General features: G+C 35.4%; 4 protein-coding genes across 5 annotated transcripts in view; 3 read left to right on the top strand and 1 right to left on the bottom strand.

Annotated features, from left to right (window-relative positions):
* Nucleotides 1-7,782: 7,782 nt before the first annotated feature.
* Nucleotides 7,783-11,535, bottom strand: LOC113501262 (DNA replication factor Cdt1). The gene is made up of 3 exons (XM_026882344.1): nt 10,885-11,535; nt 9,843-9,975; nt 7,783-9,192 (listed from the first exon to the last, which is right to left on the bottom strand). The coding sequence occupies exons 1-3, from the start codon at nt 11,415-11,417 to the stop codon at nt 8,005-8,007; spliced, it is 1,854 nt and encodes a 617-aa protein (XP_026738145.1). The 5' UTR covers nt 11,418-11,535; the 3' UTR covers nt 7,783-8,004.
* Nucleotides 11,536-11,701: 166 nt separating this feature from the next.
* On the top strand, nt 11,702-15,324 carry LOC113501261 (monocarboxylate transporter 6-like). The gene has a single exon (XM_026882343.1). It carries the CDS (start codon nt 12,796-12,798, stop codon nt 14,998-15,000), a length of 2,205 nt encoding a protein of 734 aa, XP_026738144.1. The 5' UTR covers nt 11,702-12,795; the 3' UTR covers nt 15,001-15,324.
* A 755-nt stretch (nt 15,325-16,079) lies between these two features.
* LOC113501182 (SRSF protein kinase 3) lies at nt 16,080-18,870 on the top strand. The gene has a single exon (XM_026882245.1). It carries the CDS (start codon nt 16,210-16,212, stop codon nt 18,025-18,027), a length of 1,818 nt encoding a protein of 605 aa, XP_026738046.1. The 5' UTR covers nt 16,080-16,209; the 3' UTR covers nt 18,028-18,870.
* A 3,348-nt stretch (nt 18,871-22,218) lies between these two features.
* LOC113501314 (glycogen-binding subunit 76A) overlaps nt 22,219-22,843 on the top strand; it is a 48,219-nt gene continuing 47,594 nt past the window's right edge. For both annotated transcript variants that reach the window (XM_026882435.1, XM_026882434.1), the window contains exon 1: nt 22,219-22,398. The gene's annotated coding sequence lies outside the window, so the exon portion shown is untranslated. The remainder of the gene's footprint in view (nt 22,399-22,843) is intronic.

Below are 22,843 nucleotides of genomic sequence, written 5' to 3'. Positions count from 1 at the left end.
CGTTTTACAACGAAGTCATATATATTTATATGACTCGATTGTCGTAATGAACGAACTTTGTAAACCTTGCAGGTTTGTACGGAACCCTCGGTGCGCGAGTCCGACTCGCACTTGGCCGGTTTTTTTTTCTTCGAGAGAATTATTTATCTCAGTTCCATTTCCAGAGAAGTCCCTACCTATGAAAAAGTTTCAAACACAAATTTTTACTAGTTGTAGGAAAAACGCTTTTCGGGTACAGGTTACTTACACGTAAAGAGTTTTAGGGAAGTTACTTCTTCTATGCCTTACTTCAATCCACAACCACCATTCATTCACCATTACCTATATCTTAGGGAGATGCAGAAGATGAGTACGGAGGTGGAAAATATCAGTCAGTTTCCGACATTTCGTGATACATAAATTAGAAGATAAATAAATCTATGCAATTTATCACGCAAGCAGACAAATAAGTTGAATATGTTTACCGACAGTGTTTACATTTATAGATACTGAGTAAATAGTGCAATTATTGCGTTGTGTCTAATTACAAATAATTCAATTGAGTTCCTATGAATATACGTTTTGAACGAGTCCTGTCATCTTCTACATACATCCAGGTACCCTGTACTTTTATTGGGGGCCACAATAATAGGGGAAACGCAAAGACTTCAACCATCGCCGATGGCATGGCGTTGGTATATGTAAAACGCTCGTTCCCTAAAAAAACCCGGTTCCCTTCAACTGCAGGAGCCAGAGCCCGCTACACAAGACTGGGGGCCTACCATTAGGTACCACTGTAAAGATTTTCTTAGACCGGACAGAGTGTCCGATCTGAAATTTAGAAAATGCGAGATTTAAATCGAATAAAAAATGCGTTGCTCGTTTGTTTTTTGGTAACTTTTACTGCCACGTGTTTCTTTCACATATATGCAAAAATAGATAGCTCCCAGACGGTAAGCACTATTCAATGAATCAGAATTTTGAAGTAGATACCTACAGGACAGTGACATAAAATATTTTGACGTTTGTGGTTTGCTCGATATAATATTATCATGATAGTCATACTTGTATCGATCACGCAGAACACGGCACGCATTGGTTATCTAGATTTAATCATTATTTTTATTTTTGAGATATACAACGTCATTTATAAACCCTATTAAAGTGATATCAATGTTTAGCGACAAATGATAATTTATGATTTCAATTATTTTTTTGTTTGCATACTAGAAGGCAGAGATAAAGATTATTCCACATTGAGTACTAGATCGATTCTCTGAAAAGATAAGCAAAATTTGGAGTTGGTGTAGTCATTTTCGAGCGGATAGATGGTCATTAGTTTGACGCCGTGCAGTGCAAACGGTTCTTGCATGCGAGATGTCGTTGAATATAAATCAGGACAGTGATAGTGACTAAATACTTGTGTTCTGGCTACTTGTGACCTTGCCTCCTTGTACCGCTTGACATGGGTGTCTTCGGACAATACTTGTATCGACTGGCCCGAAGGGCCACCATAGTGTGCGCTTAGTGATGACATCGATCTCTTACAGAGCGGAGCGAGCTGGGTGGATGACCGGAGGACGGCCCGAATACGTTGATGTTGCTTATTAGTTTAGGTCAAAAATTGCGTCTTACAGGCGAATTAATTTAGGAAATCAGTGAATTGTTGCTAAAATATATTTTGCGGCACCCGCTTCTCGTAAGGGTAGAAGGAAGGCAGGGTTTGCCAACCTAAAAGCTCGATCGAAAACAATAATGAAACAAGAATTTTAATTTTTAGGAACACATAAAAATAATTCCGGTGAAACATTGGTAAACCGGTAAATAAATATTTCAGCGTTTGCCTCCTTTAGAAGAATGAACAATAAAACTATTTTTGCTGACACATCGTCGCAAATATCTACTAATTTTATCGCGCTATCTTAGTGAAATACAAGGTTGTAATAAATGACGTACCTCACTATTTGTTTTATATTCACTCACTAAGGTAGATATTATTTTTTTAGATCAAGCATGCATACAGAGATTAGCTGCGATATAAAATTATTTAGACAAGTGACAACAAAACAGTTGTAATAATGATCTGCTACTTTGTGATTGTTCCAAATGTAGATAATTATAAAAATATATCTTGGTAATTTTCCTCGACATTTTTATTAGATCTTGCGATAATGTCGTTGTGCCTTGAGGTTCAGGTTTCGTTCCGACGCAGGCCTAGTGACCAAGTGGTTGCTTTAATATGTACATGGCACCTTTTTTATTATTCTAAGATATCAGTGACGAACGACGAAGGAAAACATTGTGAGGAACCATATATTTCGAATATTGGAAACTGAAATCGAAAAAATGCGGTGACTTAAGCGTACTGATCAATGCTTATTACTTCAATATATGGAAGGAGGCCTGTGTCCATGAGCAGTAAGGGTGCCAGGCATAAGGACGGGCCTAATTCTGCTATTTATAATAGTCATTTACATGATTCTTACACAAGACATTCGTTTTCCAGCTAGTGCATTTGCATCGGCATTCTCCTAACAACTTGAGTCGCGCATCACATATTCGCACTTCAACACAATGAATTTCCAATTAAAGAATTGGCAAAATGCTAAGAAAAATACGAATAGTGTCAAAATAAATTTCCATTTAAACATCGGCAATTGTAAACAGCGGAATTGCGGCCCGGGGCCTAGACAGACTGACTGCATTTAAAATGCAATCCAACTGCAAATCCAAATGCAGATGACTCGATTGCAATAGAAGTGAAAAATACTAATAAATCCGAGCGTAATAGTCACTTAGGACATTTCTCAATAACGACCACTACTACTACCCAGTTATCAATTAGCAAATAGCTATATTCTACGTGCATGATCTGTTTATCTTTAAAATCGGGATTCATTGCACTCTATCAGACTGATAACTGTATGATTTGATAGTATTTTAAAACCGACCTTGACTAATCTGCAAATATTTATATCAAACAGCGACATCCTTATGAGGCACACCTTATCGCCACTGCTGAAAATTTGCCGAAAGCATGAATATGAAATTTACACGACGATACATACGTAGCACTATATTATCTTACTATCACAAAAATGTGGAAAACCCTGACTGATGATGCAGATTTTTATAGGTACCTAGTTAGATAATTATCTATCTCTCTCTATCATAATTTGTTTTTCTTTACAATTTTTAACACTGATCTCATTAGTATTAACGCACCACACCTTTTTTTTTAATTGACGTTATATGCTGTGTAGTGATAGGTGAATTTGCGCGACGTTTCACAAGCGTTTTGGACAAGTGTTTATGTGTTACACTTGTCGGCGGCACGGAAAGCTGATGGAAGTGGTTGAGGTCACCATGTCAACCCATTGAGTGGGTTCCATCCCCGAGCAGAACAAGTATTTGTGTGCTTGTTTTCATGAAATCTTATATTTGGAAAAGGTATTGACATATGTATTTTAAGGTTGGTTAATTTTTGTTGTTTAAATATTTTCAATGCCAATGAATAATATCAATTTTGTCAATGCCTCAAAAAAATAACCATATTGAATGGTTACAGCTAGTCAATTAAAAATTTTACGGACGATTGAAGGTGATATTTTGATTTTCACTACCTATTTGGTAATGAAAGTCAAAATCGAGGTTAAGTAAAGCCTATACAAGTTTACGTTCTGCAAACCAAGATCTACCACGACAGCACTCTCAACTATTAGCTCGGTGTGGCACAGAGAATCGTTTGACTTCTTTACTGAGTTTAATGGCAACTCAGATAGACCCCGAACTATATTAGCCTTACCTTAATGCCTAAGAATAAAGATTAAAAAATGTTTCTTAATTTTCTTATATAGTGCTAAAAACTGCTCCTAAAAGTCATGGCATTTATGTATCTTTAATCATGTTTTATGTCTTGATTGCCTGCCATATTGCTGACGAAAAAACAGCCAGAGCACGTGATCCAGTAGCTTTGAGGCAACTAATAACTTTTTAAGAGTTTCCGATACAAAATTTGTACCTAGTTAACTAATCTATACTTCTATACTTCTATCTATATCTATACTAATATATAAAGCTGAAGGGTTTGTTTGTTTGAACACGCTAATCTCAGGAACTACTGGTCCAAATTGAAAAAATCTTTTTGTGTTGAAAAGACCATTCAACGAGGAAGGCTTTAGGCTATAAACCATCACGCTGCGACTAATAGGAGCGAAGATACAATGGAAAATGTGAAAAAAAAACAGGGCAGGTATAATATATGTAAATCATAACTAATCTCTTCTACCCACGGGGACGAAGTCGCGAGCAACAGCTAGTGCACCTATAAACTTTGTATGGGAACATTTACAGTTGCAGAAATTTTATGGCAACATGTGAGCAACATTTCCGGGCACAAGGTGATGTTATGGGTTCTAAAATCGCCCGACTGAAGCCACAGATTTAAAAACCGTGTTCACTAAAGAAACTTAAATTGAGGTTGTTATCGAGGGGGATTTTACAAACATTCTAGTCATTATACACAAAGACACCCAGACTCAAGCATTCATGATCACACAAATGGTTGTCTGACGCGTGCATCAAACCCGCTCCACGTCGCTCTCAGTGGATTTAGCGTGGTGACCTCAACCACTTAGCTTTCCGTAAATCATTTAACAGTTGCCGGTTACGACAATTAGGATATAACTTAGTCATCGATTACAGCAACTGAAAACTCTTGACGAAGAAGTCAAATCTCGATTTTTTTATATGGGCCCTGTCCAAATGAAATTCATGTATTCAGGGATCCAATTCGTACTGAATTTCCAATTATTGTGTTAGCACAATGCTTAGGAGAATACGAATAATGCCATTTTATCCAATTTCCATTCCCTCGAATCAGCCAGTGTCGCGTTGCCAGTAGCTGCATCTGCATGTGCAAAGCCTATAATAATATGTTCTCAATGTACCTATCTTGTAGGCATTTTGATTAGAAGATCTGTAGACAAATTAACAAGATGATGTCTCAATATTTATCTTCACAAGTCATTTATTATCTTGAATGTTTTCCTGATGTCATGTGCGATATACAGTGAGGAAATATTTGTTTTAAGTATTAAAATGTATTGACACATAAATTGAACACTGGATTAATCCTGTGAATGACGACTAATTTCACCATATTTATTCTCCTCAGAATTACACTTTGGGAACGGTCTATCCAGGGCCGGATCTAGGGCTCAGGGGCCCCGGCGAGGCAACAAAGGAGTGGAGCCCCCCTTTTTTTTAGATGCCTACTTTGGTGGTGGGCCCCTAGGCACTGGCCTAAAGTGCCTTATGGATAATACGGCACTGGGTCTATCTGGGCCTTGATTCCGATATTTACGATTGCCGATGAATTAATGTAAATTGGGTTACATTTTCCACTAGGTAATCGTTTTCTCCCAAGCATTTACAACACAATAATTGGTAATTCAGAAGGTACTGCAATCTGCAATTGTAAATAGCGGAATTTGGGCCCTCAGCCCTGATTCTGCTATTTAAAATGACCGATGAATGAATGGCAAATGGATTAAACTGGTACTATTCGTATTACTGCAAGCATTTTTCTAACAAAATGAATTTCCACTATTGTTTTGGCATTTCACCCTTAAGAGAATAGGAATACTTTCAAATTAATCCAACTGGCATTCATTCATTGGCCGTTGTAAATAGCTGAATTGGGGCCCTGGGGCGCACACCGCCTAAAAGAAGAGTGTTTCTTTTGTAAAATCATGACGCTGTTCTACGTCGCGTATTGTTTCCACTTCATCAACAAACTGGGTGCTGGGTGAAACTTTAACCATGCAGGTATACTTTAGGTGCCCAGATGCCGCGCAGTTGCAACCACAGCAGCGCAGTCTCGGGGTTAAGTAAGACTTAATATATTATTTCCTATTGGAATTGTTCGATATTGAGATTGTATTGTAGGTGCAACCGGTCAAGGGCTACAGTCGGTATCTTATAAATGGGCTCATCAAAAGGAATCTAAGAAAATTGAAACCATACCTACTAATGCTAAAACTCGTTTTTCTTATATTTTGTGGAATATTATATTTTAGTACTACAACGGCAACTGCTGAATTGTTATTCTTTCACCAATTTAAAATTCTTTTATGCTTTGAATATACTTTGTAGATTGATTCAAAAGCCTTAAAATACTAACCCTTCCCAGTATCTACATTCTAGAAATATGTAAATTTGTGCGAAAATACCCCGAATATTATAACACTAGAGAAACCATTCAGAATAGATATACACTTAGACATAGAAATAGGCTGAACTTACCTACATCCCGGATAAAAATGCATTCTTCTAGTCCCCTTGTCATGTCCGTAAAAATATACAATAGGCTACCAGAACAAATTAAAAATGAAACTAAACTAGATATGTTTGTTAAAAAATTAAAGAACTTTTTAATAGACAAATGTTTCTACAGTATTAATGAATATTTATATGATTAAACTTAAAAATAATATTGTAGACATACATGCATAATTATTGTAAATACATTAAAAATACAATATTTAAAGCGATAGATTAAATAATTTACTGAATTTATTACTTATATATTATAATATTTATTAATTTTAATGCAATTTAATAAGCGCAATTGTTAATATAATAATATAATAAAATAAAATAGATACATAAATTAGCTTTAAAATTATGGGCATAAGATATGTAAGAAAATAAAGAAATAATAATAACAGTATTACTAGATTATTAAGTATTTATAATAGAATTTATTACTTATGTTATATCTATTCATTTTAATGTAATTTAATAAGTGCAATTTAATTAGTCACTGTTATAATATAATAAAATAGATACAAAAATAAATAAGCTTAAAAAATTATAGGCATAAAATATGTAAGTAGGTAAAAAAAAAAGGAAAAATTAATAACAGTATTACTAAATTGAGTAACATTATAAGTATATAATAAAGCGTTCTTCCTCTCTCCTACAAATATGCTGTGCCCAACAGGGTCCATAATTGTGTCTTATATTTAACATACCAACTGTTACCTACAATGTACATTATGGAAGCAATAAATATTGAGTATTGAGTATTGATGGCGCTTCACAAAACTATTGCATGGTGAACAGTTTTTCTAACATTTTCTATTACAGTGAAAGCAAATGTTGCAAAAGCAAATATTGGTTACCTCATAACTCCCAAACGACCAGCCCAATATTGATATATTTTCCCAAGATTGTAGGTGACATCCCAGGCGACACTAGCTGCTGCTATAACCGACATCCACGCTGGAGCAGACGCAACTAAAACTAGTTCTAAATGATTTAGCATTGATCTTGCTCTAGTATCCAACTGTCATACATAATATATTATGCCGATACAATAAATAATAATGTGAAACCTTTGTGTGAAACCTTCATCGCGGGTCAATCACATCTATTAAGTCACAGGTGCACAGGTGCACCAACGTTTTGCAAGGTCACTGACAATGTCGCACTAAATCATATTTCTACAATAGATGCCAGACGTAAAACGAATAATAAACACATTTTATTGATCATTTTATTTAAAGAAAGAATACCACACAGTAAAGAATAGAAAATAAAATAAAACTAAAACTTAATTAATACAAATAAAAAGGTTTAAAGTAGTTATAAAGTTCATGTCCTGAGAAATCATTTAATTATGCTAAGTAATGGTGTTCTTTATAATTATAACATTATAAATAAAATGTCAGCTTAAAACTACAAATATTGAATCTTTTAATGTCAATACAAGTTTTTGGTATAATGGTTTGATGTTGGGTCATTAACTGTCTGAACAATTATCACAAACACTATTTTACTGACTGTAACTGTTATACTTATCTACAAACCCGTTGATTTGTTTGTATCTTTACTTAAAGGATATTAATAAATATTACAACATTGTTGTTAACAAACTGAAGAGTCTGCCTTGCATAATTTAAGAAAGTATAATTTATACTTACTCAGTCTTAATTGTTAATGTCAATATGCTAACTTAAATTATTCATTTTTATACTTTGCAGCCAAAGCATCTAACTTAGAAATTACTTTTTGTAGGTCAGCATTTTTATCTAATTTCAGATAAGTACTGTTTCTTATTTCATGTAATTTAGCAAAATCTGGCAATTCTTCAGTGAGAACTTTAATATCTCTCTGTAGGTCACTTGCAGATACATTCGCTTTGAAGCTACTGTCTAACTTGGAGAGGATTATGTTCAATGCCAAGACATTTTTTCTTTCAGTGACAAAAATATTCCTTAGTGTCCGAGAGAGATCTGGTAAACGAGAGTAGATTAAGTACTTCTGGTCGTTCTCTGTAGATCTCGTCATAGCCTCGAGGGCTTTAGCAGCCTGCTTAGCTTTCACTTTCTCTAAGAGGGAAGTGGGTAAGTTTCGAAGTGCTGGATTCAGTAATGTTACTGAGCTAGTTGATGGCTGACTGGTTTGAGTGCTTGTACTGGTTAATCCATTCACTAAAGCACTTGGCTTAGTGTCTACAATGCCAGTGGCAGCCTTCTCTTGATCAGTAAGTCCTCGTGCCTTGGCCTGAGCTAGCTTTTCTAAAGCCCTCTCCATCTTAGTATTACATTTGAACAGTTCACGCGCCTTTGACAATACATCTTGAGCAGTTGAGAATTTCTCCACATTGGGTATTTCAGGCAGTTTAGCACTGTCCACTTCAGGAACCTTCTCAATTTCAAATTCTGGATGCCAGCGCGTTAACTTGTCATCAGGTATTACCATAGGTGGGTCAAGAGTCTGTAAATACTGTGAGTGATGTTTCTTCACCAACTGAAGTAAAATATCGAAAAAGTATCTGCGTCTCTCCAATAACACACTAGGATTCATCATTTTGATGTCATTTGGGAAATTTGGTGATATTAACAATTCATATTGCTCTTTGTGTGTTGATGTGCTAAAGTTTTTAATCTTTTGTACTTCAAAATTATAGAAATCAGGCACCAGCTGCTTTATTTGAGCTAAATGCTTTTCAGTGAATGACCTTTTCAGCATTTCTTGGACTGAAGGCTTGAGTTTAGCAAAAGTTATCTTTTCGTTTCTATTAAAGAGTAAAGCCACAACAGTTTCCATGCTGCGGAAGATTTCAGCAAGGAATCTGTAGTGATGAGGTAGTGGCAGGCTTGTTGAGGAGGTGGCCAAAGCAGCATGGCGGATGTAAGCTGGTACCTGGAACGAAAAACATTACACATGAAATGGATATAATTAGTACCATCTTCCTGACTCAGGTAAACATGTATCTAGCTTAGTATTTTGGAGTTTTAATCTGATGCTGATTTAGGTTGCGGGCAACTTGTGTTATCTAGATCTTCAATCTAACTGTTTGAGTAATTAACCTAAAATCATCTAGAATTGTGAGGTATGATAACAATTTTATAGTCTTTTACATGATATTCTTACTCAATCTTGAATGTTCCAAAGGTAACGTAAATTTAAAGTCACAAATTTAAAAAAAAATATATAATAATCTATTTTGTTGCAATGTTACTTCTTGTACTGTTATGTTATTAGCCCCACTTAAATATGTTAAACTCTAAGATGATAAGTATATAAGATTTTTTACTTTAATATATTCAAAACCTTCCCTCTCTGTATAGGGCCTGAGCCCAGCAGTTGGATAAGGTAGGTATATTTATTAAACTTTTAGTAACATCAAAAATATGCACTCATTATTTTGTAGAAATCTAATGTCTGTGAGGTGGATCACAGACTAATTAGATGTTTATAATTATGAGAAATACCCTATTAATTATTAGGTATATCATCTTTTGCTTAGTTCACAGTTAAAATCCCCAATAAATATATATTGTAAGTCTTACCTTGCTTGGACTTTTGATAGGGCTGACAAAAACTTTCCTTGGGGATATAAGAGGCCGTTCCAGAGACACTGAGGCTGACAAGGTTTTCTGCGGAGACAGCAATTCATTTTGTAATTGCGCTTTTTTGCTGGGACTGAAAAGTTCAAACATATGACTATATTACTATTACATTACAAATTAGACTTACATTTTAAAATAATGACACTATTGCTAGTTTTTTTTTTCTATTTGGGTCAAATAGTTTTAGTATTGGTGACAAAAGGTTGCATGATCAGCAAAATTCATGACCTAGTAATACCATTATAAAACTCCTTGTTGTTGTTTTTAAACAAGGTCACTGTATTAGAAGTCACATCAAGGTAATTGTTAATGTTAAACAAAGTCACAAGATAATTAAGAATATAGCCTGCTTTGAGGGTGATTAAACTAATGACATGTTATTTTTATTTCATTACCTACATTAAATATTATGGCAAATTGTTCTTTTTCAATGTTCAATAATAGTTGTATATAACCTAGTCCTGTTATAAAAGTGGGTAAAATACTTTCATATCTTAACCTATATCAAGGCTTAAAGATCATTTTAAAGTACTATTAGAAAGACAAAATGGCAACTTAAATTTGGAACACATACATTGTAATGGTTAATCAGTTAGACACAGAACATATGAATGAAAAAAGTATGTGCATCTCAAGTAGTTCAGCATGCTTAATCCTTAATGGATTTTTGATAGACATCTTGAAATATATATGTAACAGTTTAGCCTATGAGACAATCTATTGCAGTAGATTCATGGTCAATGCGCACAGCGTAATGCAATATTCCATCGCTGTTCTAGTTTGACAAGGTAGTATTACTACACAGACTGAAAATACTTCTTTTTAATCAGGACTACTGGGATTCTAGGCATGACTCAAAGATACAATAAATTTGTCCAACACTGCCCTGCTAAGATTATACCACAGGTCTCCAGTGATTGCCTTCACTGGTATACACTTGTAGGCTAGACCACTAAGTAATTGTGATTTTGAGTAGACTTACCTTGATGGTACTTCCACATCAATGGACTTGAATTGTTTGAGATTCCGCTTGTCACTGGCTTCCTTAAGATCTTGAATGCCTTTACTAAGACGGTCAGCCGTTGCTCTCAAGTCAGCTAACCTAGAACTTCCCGCTAATTTCTTCCTTATGTCTCCAAGACTCAATTCCTTCCGCGATGAGTTGATAGCTTCCTGCCGGGAGGGTTCTGCGCTCTTTGGTGTGTTTGACGCGTTAACTTTCTTGGAAAACGCTGCAGGTAATTTTGGCGGTATCGGTTTAGTTTCTTTTGACGACGCATGCTGATTAATCTGCTGTCTTGTTTCGTCCTTCTTCACATCAGTAGATTTACTTGGAAGCCTAAGCTCCTTTTTAGAAAGTTCACTTTTCCTAACTACAGAACCTTTTCCACTAACTAAAATCTTAGCTTCATGACTCCGATCGATGTGTGGTAGTTTGCTTTTAGAAGTTATAATATCGTCGGAGGCCGGTCTCTTTCTACTATTAAAAAACGAAGTAATCGATGTTTGAGACATCCTTACTATAATTAATAATAACTTACAACTATTTCTAAAAGAAGCTTGTTCCCAACACGCAGCCAAATGATTTTCCCTCCAATTTGACCGTTAATAACTTGTCAAAAAATAAAGCAGATCAAATAACACACCAACACAAATGTCATGTAACTGTCATAAGAAGCGCGGCTGTAGTAGTGTAGTGTAACGAGCGATTATAGTATAAGTGTAGTAGTCAGTAGTAGGGTTACATGCTAAAATTATTCAGCTAACTCTTTTAGTCTATACTTGACGAACAACCATAGAGAAAGTTTGGTACATATTATACTAATTAGGTACTAGGGCTATGATTGAAACAGCAAAACTTGGTTATTTAAATAAGTTAGCATATAAAGTTATTTAAATAAAATAGACGGACATATAAATGAAAAAATCATGATTAAGGGTGACTTGCGGTTGGGTGGGAAATAAATTTGACCAGAACAAATTAATGACAATAACAGCTTTTTTTTAACCGCATTATTGACTGTCAATGTCATAGAAGTAACAGATTTAGATAATCTGTGAAATAATCAACTAATTTGAACTATAAGAATTTGAAGTATTTTGCTGTAACGACCTAGCCTTGTGGAAGGAGGACGGATAGACTAAATAAAACTTAAACGAAAATTATACGTAACCTATACTTTTTTACCTAAAGAAGTCTTAGAAAAGGTGTTATTGATCTTATCTCCTCTGAATGTGCATTTTTTGTAAACTATTATGTAAACCAAGTCTTAGATTATGGTAAGTAAGTAAAAAGGTACCTTATATTATATTCCTCTCCTCTATCCTAACCTGTCGTGCCCGATAGGGTCCATGATTGCCATTAATAGTATCTATAAATTCTGAAGTGGAAATAGAGTTTTGAGCTAAAAGAGTATGTGCCAAAAGTGAGATACAGAACTCGATGCAGTTCTGAAGAAGTTCCTCCCTCAGAGAAACAAAATTCTGACTGATATTAAATCCAGATATTGATAACTGACAAAACTGTAACAACCCATTTATGTTAAGTTCTTAGACAACTTTGTCATTGCAAAGCTGAAAATCTAGTGTCGTCCTAATACTCCAAACAATAAAATGAAATGAACATTAATGGCCAGCTAAAACGTGCGATCTTATAAGATTTTAGGGGAAATCAAATCACTAATAATACCAAAGAGGTAAGGTCGACGAAAATAAAAAAGTACAACGGGAATAAACGCGATAATTCTGTGACTGTGGTGATGGATTAACTCAGCTATCAGATCGTTTTTTGACATTTCCTACAGTAAATTATGTTTCATAACGTCAGAAACCGATATATTTTTAAAGAACTAACACTTAGCCCCCGATGATAACATAATATGCGTTATTCATAATGAGCAGGCCCCCTAAGAACATTATAACAACCAAAGCAAATGATACTAAGAGGAGCATTCTCGTTGTGCCCAGTAAAGTTTGTAGCAACGCTGAAGAACCTGAACTTGAAGGTGTTGAAGAAACTGAGATTGCAGCTCAAATAACCGTTCCTGAAGAAGGAGGATGGGGATGGCTTGTAGTTGCAGCGAGCTTTTTTTGCATCTTTGTACTAGACGGAGTTTATTTCACGTTTGGTAGCATATTCCATGATATGGCACATGACCTTGCAGTGGAAGAATCTCTAGTGGCACTCATCAATTCTATAGCAGTTGCAGTATACTTCGTAGGCGGTCCGTTCGTATCTGCACTCATTAACAGATTTGGATTCCGGGCGTGCACTATGAGCGGTTCAATAATTGGCAGTATAGCACTTTTGTGTTCATATTTCTGTCTCAGTTACGCTACGGTCCTTTTATTTTATGGATTCATTGGAGGATTTGGAGCCTGTCTTGTCAGTATGTCTTCTGGGTTAATAGTGGGATTTTATTTTGAACGACTTCGGTCACTAGCTATGTCTATAGCAAGTGTCGGCTCCAGTGTCGGTATCATGATAATGTTCACAGTCAATACACAGCTGGTTCGTTTGGCTGGATGGCGTGTAACTACATTATTTCATTGTGGATTATTTGGCTCACTGTATTTTGTAGGCATGGTATTTCGACCATTGCTTTCACTGACTGTAACAAAAACTACAGAGGATCCGACTCGTACCGTAACTTATTTACCAAGTCTGGCTGCGATTAAAGCTTCTCCATCTCGAGTCCGAAAAGAAGGAGTAATGCCAACAGGTGCAGAACGTCTATTCAGTGCAGTATCTAATGTACATTTCCCTACTGCAGCTAATGTTGTTAAAGAAGGAATAGTAACTAAAACGATGTCAAATCAAGCGGGTCCGTCCGCCGTGCCTGTAGGCATGTCAAGACTCACAGTAACAGCCCAAGGCCCATCAGGTGGAATTAGTCAGAGGCAATTGAATAAAGTTAAATCCATGATGTCCAAAACAAGTGTACAAGAGAGAACCAAAGAACCGTTACTGAATGTTGAAGTAAATTTGAAGGTAGAGCCGCAACAAAAACTATCTTGTTGGCAACGGTTATGCCACTGGGAAGAGCATGTACCCCAATCGCGGCCTATGTATCGAGATGATGCATTCTACGGAGGCAAGCTTGAAAATTTACCAGCGTATCAGAAAAGTGTGTTGGACACATCACCTGAGGCTAGAACAGGTTTAGAATACCAAATGGCAGTATCACGTGCCGTGACAGCAGTTGACTTAAGTGAAAAAAGAGGTGTATTTACAACGGCTGTTAGACGAATTCTTGCTACAATGATGGATCCAAAATTACTAAAAAAAATATCGTTTATATTATTTTGTACTAGTGGTTTTTTCACATACTTAGGTTATTTAGTACCTTATGTTTTTTTGCCCGATCGAAATCTGGATGCAGGTATTGCCCCTCAACATTGTAGTTTGTTTGTAAGCGTCATAGGTTTTGCTAATGCAGTGGGTCGGTTAGTTATAGGTGCCTTAGCTTGTAAATACAGCCCTTTGAAACTATATATGGGAGCGTGTCTGATAGCAGGATTCGGAATAATAGCATTCAATCTGTCTTTCAACGTTTACTATCAATACTTCTGCTGTATAGTGTTCGGTTTTCACATTGCTAGTTTAAGTAGTATACGAAGTATGGTCATCGTAAATTTGTACGGACTAGATATGTTAACTAATGCGACTGGCATGATGTTAATGTTTCAAGGTATAGGAAGTCTTTTAAGTACACCTTTGTCTAGCGTACTTAAAAATCAGTTCGGTTACGCCGTATCTTTTTATGTCGCTGGTGCATTTGTACTAATAAGTGGCTTTATTTTGCTTCCGTTAAAGAAAATTAACGACAGAGAGAAACAAGCAGAGGAGAAAAAAAATGCATCTACAGATCCTAAACCTCCAGAACAGGTAGTACCGCCACCACCCGTCCACAACCCACCTCCATCACCAAACGCACCACCGCAACCTTCACAATTCCCACAACCCCTGTCACAACCACAGGCCACACCATACTCACAAGGCTCGCAATACACACAACAAGCTTCGCAACACACACAAACCTCACAAATGGCACAGAATCCAAAAAGAAATATGAATCCATCTCAAAGGGGTAAATGACATGGTGATACAACTAGATTTTTATTGATTACTTTTTGTGTCCAATTTGATGTATTATTTTGGGGACCTGGAGTATTTATATGCGTATTTGAAAATATGATTACATTGATCTTATTAAGGATCTGAATTGAATTGATGTACAGTTCCTTTTAAATAATTATTTTAATGATACTAAAACTGCATACCCAGAAACATTGCAATGAAGTCAAAGCAGAAGTGAATAAAGGTTTTCTCGATTCAGCTCAATTTGAGCTTTAGACCTGTTTCGATCTTACTGATCCCATTTCTACAACTTTTTGTACTACTTCATGTAGGCAAACTACTGTTTCCGACGAATGAAAAAAGTAATGAAACATTACAGCCAAGTCGATAACCTAAGAAACAATGTGTACAAACATCTAAATCTAGGTTTTTTATACTTTGTTGGATGTCAAACAGAGAATATTTGTTCAAAACACAATTATTAACTGTTTTAAGTGCGTTGTAAAATCTGGTCAATCATGATGGTGACAAATTAAGAGTTTATTTAATTTTGTACGAACGGACATGCCGCGGAACTTTTGTGACTGGCGAGAAATATTTTACGTATGATATTCACAGTTTACAAAATAAACAATTTTTAGATAGGTATTATTTTATATATTTTTTTCTATTAATAAGACGAAGTTTATAAGATAAAACCAAAAGAATAAAGTATTTTATCAAACTAGTGTCACTTTAATACTTTAAAACTATATATAAAATTAGTAATTAATATTACAAGATATATCTGTGCTAAGCCTTATTTCAACAGTTAACTGATAGCTTTAAAATACTTGTCGTGCTTACATTGATAAATAATATTTTATGTGTAAACTAGATTGGTTATTGGTTGCGCGAGTTTTTTTTTGTTGTGTAGTATAATTAAACATTTGAAAATATAATGAAAGTTAGGAACTAACTGTAATGCCTACAATCCCGAAAAAAATATTGCTAGATTCGTATACATCCACTTTGAGATATTGATGATTAAGGTTGGCAGTTACAATTATTATGGACAATTGTCTATGGTATTTCGCCTTTACAAAATATATCTACTAGCAACATTTTGAGTTCATGTTCGAGCGCATTTTGTTCTGCGACCGGCCGCCATACTCAAACAAAAAGATTTGAGATGAAAAGATAAATTTATATATATATTGGCGTTGTTGAAAGTGTTTAATTTACTAAATGAGTTCTAAATCAGATGTAAATAGGAGAGTGCTCGCCATTCAGGCGAAAAAGAAACGGCATAAACTCGGTAAAAAGAAAAATCGCGAGGAGGACCACGGGGCTGGTGGACAAGGAAACGGTCTGCGCAACCAGAATCAGAATCGTTTAGAACCTACACATAGCTCTTCCAATGAAACCATCGAGGAGGATGAAGATGAACAATACACTAGCGACGACGAAGAGCAGGAAGACAGCGCTGACTATTGCAAGGGTGGTTACCATCCTGTCAAAATTGGAGACTTATTCCTGAATCGGTACCACGTCACTAGAAAATTAGGATGGGGGCATTTTTCTACTGTGTGGTTGTGTTGGGATCTCGTTGATAAACGGTTTGTTGCATTGAAAGTCGTGAAATCAGCACCGCATTTCACGGAGACGGCCCTAGATGAAATTAAGATTCTGAAGGCAGTTCGAGACAGCGATCCAGCTGATCCCAAAAGAAACAAGACCGTGCAGTTGCTTAATGACTTTAAAATAACTGGTGTGAATGGAACCCATGTGTGCATGGTGTTTGAGGTTCTGGGTCACCACCTACTGAAGTTGATACTCAAGTCTAATTATAGAGGTATACCTCGGGAGAACGTTAAGACAATCATACGACAAGTGCTGGAGGGTTTGGACTACCTTCATACTAAATGTAAGATTATTCATACAGATATTAAGCCTGAGAATGTATTGGTGTGTGTTGATGAACCTTACATCCGCAAACTGGCAGCAGAGGCCACTGAATTACATTCCTTAGGCTTAAGGCTGCCTCTTTCCTTGATTAGTACTGCGCCAAAGAAATTTCAAGAACAGGTAGTCACTGCTAAAATGAGTAGAAATAAAAAGAAGAAATTAAAGAAGAAAGCTAAGCGTCAGTCAATGTTACTTAAGAAGCAAATGGAACAAATAGAAGAAATAGAAGAACAGAAAAAGAATACAAATAACAGTGAGTCAGCTCCTATGTCACAAGACAATGATGATTCACCTCCAACTCCTGAAGAAGCCAGTGTGATTGAGACTACTCGCTCTGAGAATGAAACTAATATAAATGGTTGTAATGATCTAGAAGGAGCTGATGAGGAAGCATTTGACACTGATGCTGATGCTGTTCAGGTAAGAACAAAGCAGTACGGCTGTGGAGATGACATAGGTACCCCTATGTCTGAAGGAGAAATGACTGATACTCCACCTTCTTTTAATTCACAATCTACAAAAGGTAAATCACTTGACAAAAAGTTTGATCCTGCCTTTGATATCTGTGACTTGGAGGTCAAGATTGCAGATCTAGGTAATGCTTGTTGGGTCCACCGGCACTTCACTGAGGATATTCAAACCAGGCAGTACAGGTCGCTAGAAGTGTTGCTGAGTGCTGGCTATGGAACTTCTGCAGACATTTGGAGTACTGCATGCATGGCTTTTGAATTGGCCACAGGGGACTACTTATTTGAGCCACACTCTGGTGATGGTTACAGCCGAGATGAAGATCACCTGGCTCACATTATAGAACTACTAGGTGATATTCCAAAAAGAATCGCTGCATCAGGAAAATATTCGAAAGTATTCTTTAATAAAAAGGGTGAGTTGAGGAACATTACAGGTTTAAAACCATGGGGCTTAGTATCTGTACTCACAGAGAAATATGAATGGAGTCAGATAGATGCAGAGGAGTTTGCTGATTTCTTAAAGCCTATGCTCGACTTTGATCCAAATCGGCGTGCCACCGCATATGAGTGCCTTCAGCACCCATGGTTGAAACTTGCAGAACCTGAACAAAACGAGTCTGACAAATAATATTATATTGCTCTCTGAAATGAATGATCATACATTCATGAAATCAGTAGTGTCAACATACAAAGTATTTCAGTCTTATACAATTTTAATAAAAAGTTTATTTATGGATTTCTTTGTGAATAATTTACTTTGTATCTAGATTGTTTTGTTAGCAATCCTGAATTGTTTGAAAATAGAAATTGTGTATGACTACTTATTGGAGACATGTTGCTGAACTTTTAATACACAAGTCCTATTTAGGAACAGTAGCAAAGTATATAATACACTCGCTGCTCAGCATAAAGTTATTATTTGGACGTAATGTATAGTAATTGGCATTATATTAGACATCTTAAATTACCCAAACTGTACAGATAACTTTAGGAAAAATTGTGATGTATGACATGTAGACAATATAGGTTTTGTCACATTAATCTTTTAGGAATTTAGTTGACATAATGACATAGCTCTGCACTTAATACAACATCCTAGAAGGTGAGGAACCTAATATAATGGAGTCATGCATGCATGTAGTAGCCATTCAGGAAGTAGAATGTTCACATAGTTTAAGTTTGTGTTTTATCACTATCACAATAAAAATCTCATTATGTAAACTTAGGAATAAGACAGTATTTGTAATGCCACACCTCCGAGACTGCCTTTTTATATTTCGATGAGTCATCAAAATTTAACAATGGCTGGAATTAAGCTAATTCGGAGACGGTATAAGACAGTGTCCTCTAAACCAGCTAATAGTATAATATTATTTATCATAGATCCCAATTTACATGACCATAATTTGTATTAATGATATCTGCAAATTTACATGAATAAAATGTCCAAACGAGCTTGTTACTATGTTTATTTTTTTGTTTTTATTTTAAAATCTTAATGAACTGAACTTTCCTTTAGATATAAAAACTTACCACCTACATCTTGGTAATGAATAATGATCATGTAATGAAAAATCATAATATTTGACGTGAGCGAGATATTATGGTGTCTATATATGCTCCTATTTAAATATTTATATAACATGCTGCAACTAAGGTGGGGCCGGAAATATTATTGTAAAGATCTCGGCGGCTGCTCCCGCCGAGCTCATTGTGTCTAGGGTTCATTATTCTGATGCGAGAGTTACCTATATACGAAATACCACGTTACGGTAACGCGCACGCATCACTATAGGAATACATAGGCATGTTGAGTCGAATAGACAATGTTAACCATTCCTTTATATGCCACAACTAGATACGTCTTGATGTCTGCGTGATCGTGTGATGCCGCACACACGTATACAACTACTGTATAACAATGCGTGTCGAATTTCAAACATTTTTATAGGGTTCTTCCTGTTTATATAAGGTACATATATTTATAGGTAGATAAGCAGTCTCATAAGAAATTTGAAATCTATTAAACTGAACGCGTAACTACAAAGCAAGGAAATAATGCCGATGAAAATCTATTCATAGTGCTATGTAACAATTTTGACTGCAGCGTTTGTAGAAGGTAGGTTCATTAGCTTCGTGACTCATACCTATCAAACTACGCACAAGGTATGACGTCGAGTGATTGGCCCTGAGGTAGTGAGGCCTATAGGATATTTATGAACGTACCTTATTCTCTAGCTTTTATTGAAGAAGCTGGTGAACATTTTTCAGTCCTAATATTGTAACTATCTAAACATGAAATGTACTTTAAAGTTGGTTGAACCTATAATATTGTAACAAATCAATGATAATAATAATGCTCTGCAATAAAATTAGGGTAGATTAAATATTGTTTGATTTATTTAGGAAAATACTTAGAAGAATTAAAATCAATGAAGATGAAAGTTTTAAGCACTAAATAAATAACATAAATGATGTTCTTGGATTATTTTTAAATACCTATATTTTTCTGTTACTAATTTTGTGATTTCATTTCAATTTCAATTTCAATTCCATCCACAAACATAAAATGGGATGGTGTGTTAGTTGGCTAATTTAAAGGTAATTTTTACTTGTTTTCTTTTTCAAGACATCTCAAACGATAATTATCATATTCCTTAGTTATATGACGTCACTGGATCTGCATTATAAACCTAATGGTGTATTGTTTCGAGTGTTCTGTATAGAATTCCTCGTGGTTATAAATAAAAGAGATTTCTTTACACACTGAAGGTTGTGGTTTAGTTGTTAACTTAGTAAGTACATACTTACCTATGTTTAAAATTAATAAGAAGACTAGCGACATTATCATTATTACACCTACTTTTTAATCTCTTCGGACAGTTATAAACATAATAATGTTATTCATTCATTCGAGATAATATCGAAATAACCGTATGCTGTGGTTTAAGGTGGAAGTGGGATATCAAGGTATCATAATTCTCTTGAGCACTTGTATTTGCATTGATCAATTAAGTGAGACAACTGCATTTCAAACAATTGGAAATATAGCTTGGTGCCTATGAAAAAAGATGATTAAATTACTTGGAAAACAAAACATTGTAGATAAATTTAATACTCTTGGTAGTAACATGGGAGCCATTATAAAAAGAACTATCCGTTGCCTGTGAGCTGCGTAGTTCAACAAAACCTCTACCTACGCTTTAAACAATGTTTACTGCTAGCGCCATCTAGTGCGACCACGCATATTGCAATGAAATATCTATTATATTAGGCGTTACAACTTTATTCAAAAAGGTTTGATATAAATACGGTAGGTAGTAGTCAGTGATTATTGAAGTTTGGGATATATTACAATACTTTCTATTGTAGACGATGGTGATGAGTATCAAATAAATATTAAATACATTCGTTAAGACACATTCATAACAATTTTGGAATAATGCCCAATAAATAGAATAATAGACATGCCCTTCCCACATGGGAATAGCCTAACATAACAGTTGGTACTAATATGACAATGTACTATTAAAAAAGTGTTTAAATTTGTTGGAAGTAGAAATGGCAATTTGAAGTTGCTCTGATTGTTTTTTAGATTACTTACTAGCTTTTTTATTTTCAGTTTTACTATTCGATAAGGAAATAAATAATTATCGACATAAGGAGAGTACAGAAATAATCCCCTTATCTATTGACAGATCAATGTTATAAAGATATATTACTAAATGTGCCGGAAATAAATATTGCTTGTGAAAAACTAGTAGGCGTTTATGTAACAAATCTTTTATGTCGACCGGGTTTGTCATCGTAATAAATAATTAGAATAACCTGGACGTCTTGGGTTATCACAAAATACTAGTAAACAAAAATTATGCGGAATGCTCTTTATCAAGTCCGTTTGTGGTGATCTACCTACAATCTACATTCTTGCACTTTACTTCATTTCATACGTACCTACCAATGCCGTGAAATTAGCAAAACAAGTTTCGTTTTACAGGAACTTTCACTTGTTGGAAACGTAAACAGAGAAAGTATATACAGTTAAGTATAAACAGTTTTAATAGGTACGTCGGTATGTATTTTCCCGTAAATTAAGAATAAGAACCAGAATAATTGAACTATACATCAATCGATATTTCGTGAATATCACATGGGTTTTAAAATGACTAAAAGATTATGTACTGTAAAAACTGTTTTTTATGCCTAAAATTCTTCCAGCAATCAATAAGACCAATTGTTCATTTTCCATAAAATTTGGTTCGTAAAGAGTGCGCGGTGCGGCTATGGGGCTAGTTACCTATGAGGCTTATTTTCTGACTTTGTGTTTAATATATCGATGCTTCTAGGTTTATTCCGAATGTCTACGTATATAAATGATATCTTTGTTGTAGTTTTCATTCGAATGATGAACATACGCACCGAGTCGATGAAAAGACGCTAATTTACTAGATACTTTCACAAATATTTAAAAATCCTCTAGTATTCAATTACCGTTTAAAAAATCAGCTAACTGCTTTCTAACCCTGAAATCAAAGCTCAATTAAAGATATATTTTATTGGGTTCATGTATGAAGTGGTTGTGTTTCATGAGTGGTTCATGGAAGTCTTGTAAATCGGATCGCGTTTATAGTCTTTTGTTTTTGACTGTACTTAATAGTTATCAATTTATTATAACAGATAACTACTGTTTACATATTTATCAGAAATTCACATTTCGAAAGTTTCTAGAGAGGACATTAAATTGTGAGCATTTGGCGGCGTTATGGTCATCACGACGCATGCGCAGCAATGGCGGGCGACCTTCCCGCGTCCTTACCGCCAGTCGACGGCTCTCGCCGCGCGGCCACACATGTAAACACCGGGTGACAATAATAAACCGATGCACTTTCGCTTTCGTCCGATATATCGCGGGCCTCCATAAATACTTGGACTGAAGGTTAAGTGTTATGGTGATGTGAACTCGGTACAGTGGCATTAAAAACAGCGGCAAGAAAATAAGGTTAGTGTAAGTAAAATTGTGTGTTCTCAGAATCATGTTGAATGCACTTACGTGTAAGGAATGCGTTAACACCAAACACTGTTACATCATAAGTGAGAGTACAACGGTCATTCTGTTGTAAGATTGTTCCGAATTGTCTATGAAAATAGAATCCAAGCTTATAAGGTCATGACCTTGAACCCTTGACGTAGGTCAAGTAAACAAACTTCTTGAGCTAAATAAAGCAAGGAGCTTTTTATCTAATTACATCTGCTGATAGCCACAAGGTATGTACAAAGGTAAGGTTGATTATTACATAATATGATTCTGCTACAATAAACTATTAAAGGTATTTTGACCCTAACTTTTTTATTGTAAATACTAGCTGTTGGCGGCATCTCCACGGTGTCTCAGGAATATAGAATCGGGATAAAAACTATCCCATGTGTTAATCCACATAATAATC

This window comes from Trichoplusia ni, chromosome 15 (genome assembly GCF_003590095.1).
Source record: "Trichoplusia ni isolate ovarian cell line Hi5 chromosome 15, tn1, whole genome shotgun sequence".
NCBI lineage: Eukaryota > Metazoa > Arthropoda > Insecta > Lepidoptera > Noctuidae > Trichoplusia > Trichoplusia ni.
Note: the sequence above shows the minus strand (reverse complement) of the source record. Positions and strands in the feature narration are given on the sequence as shown.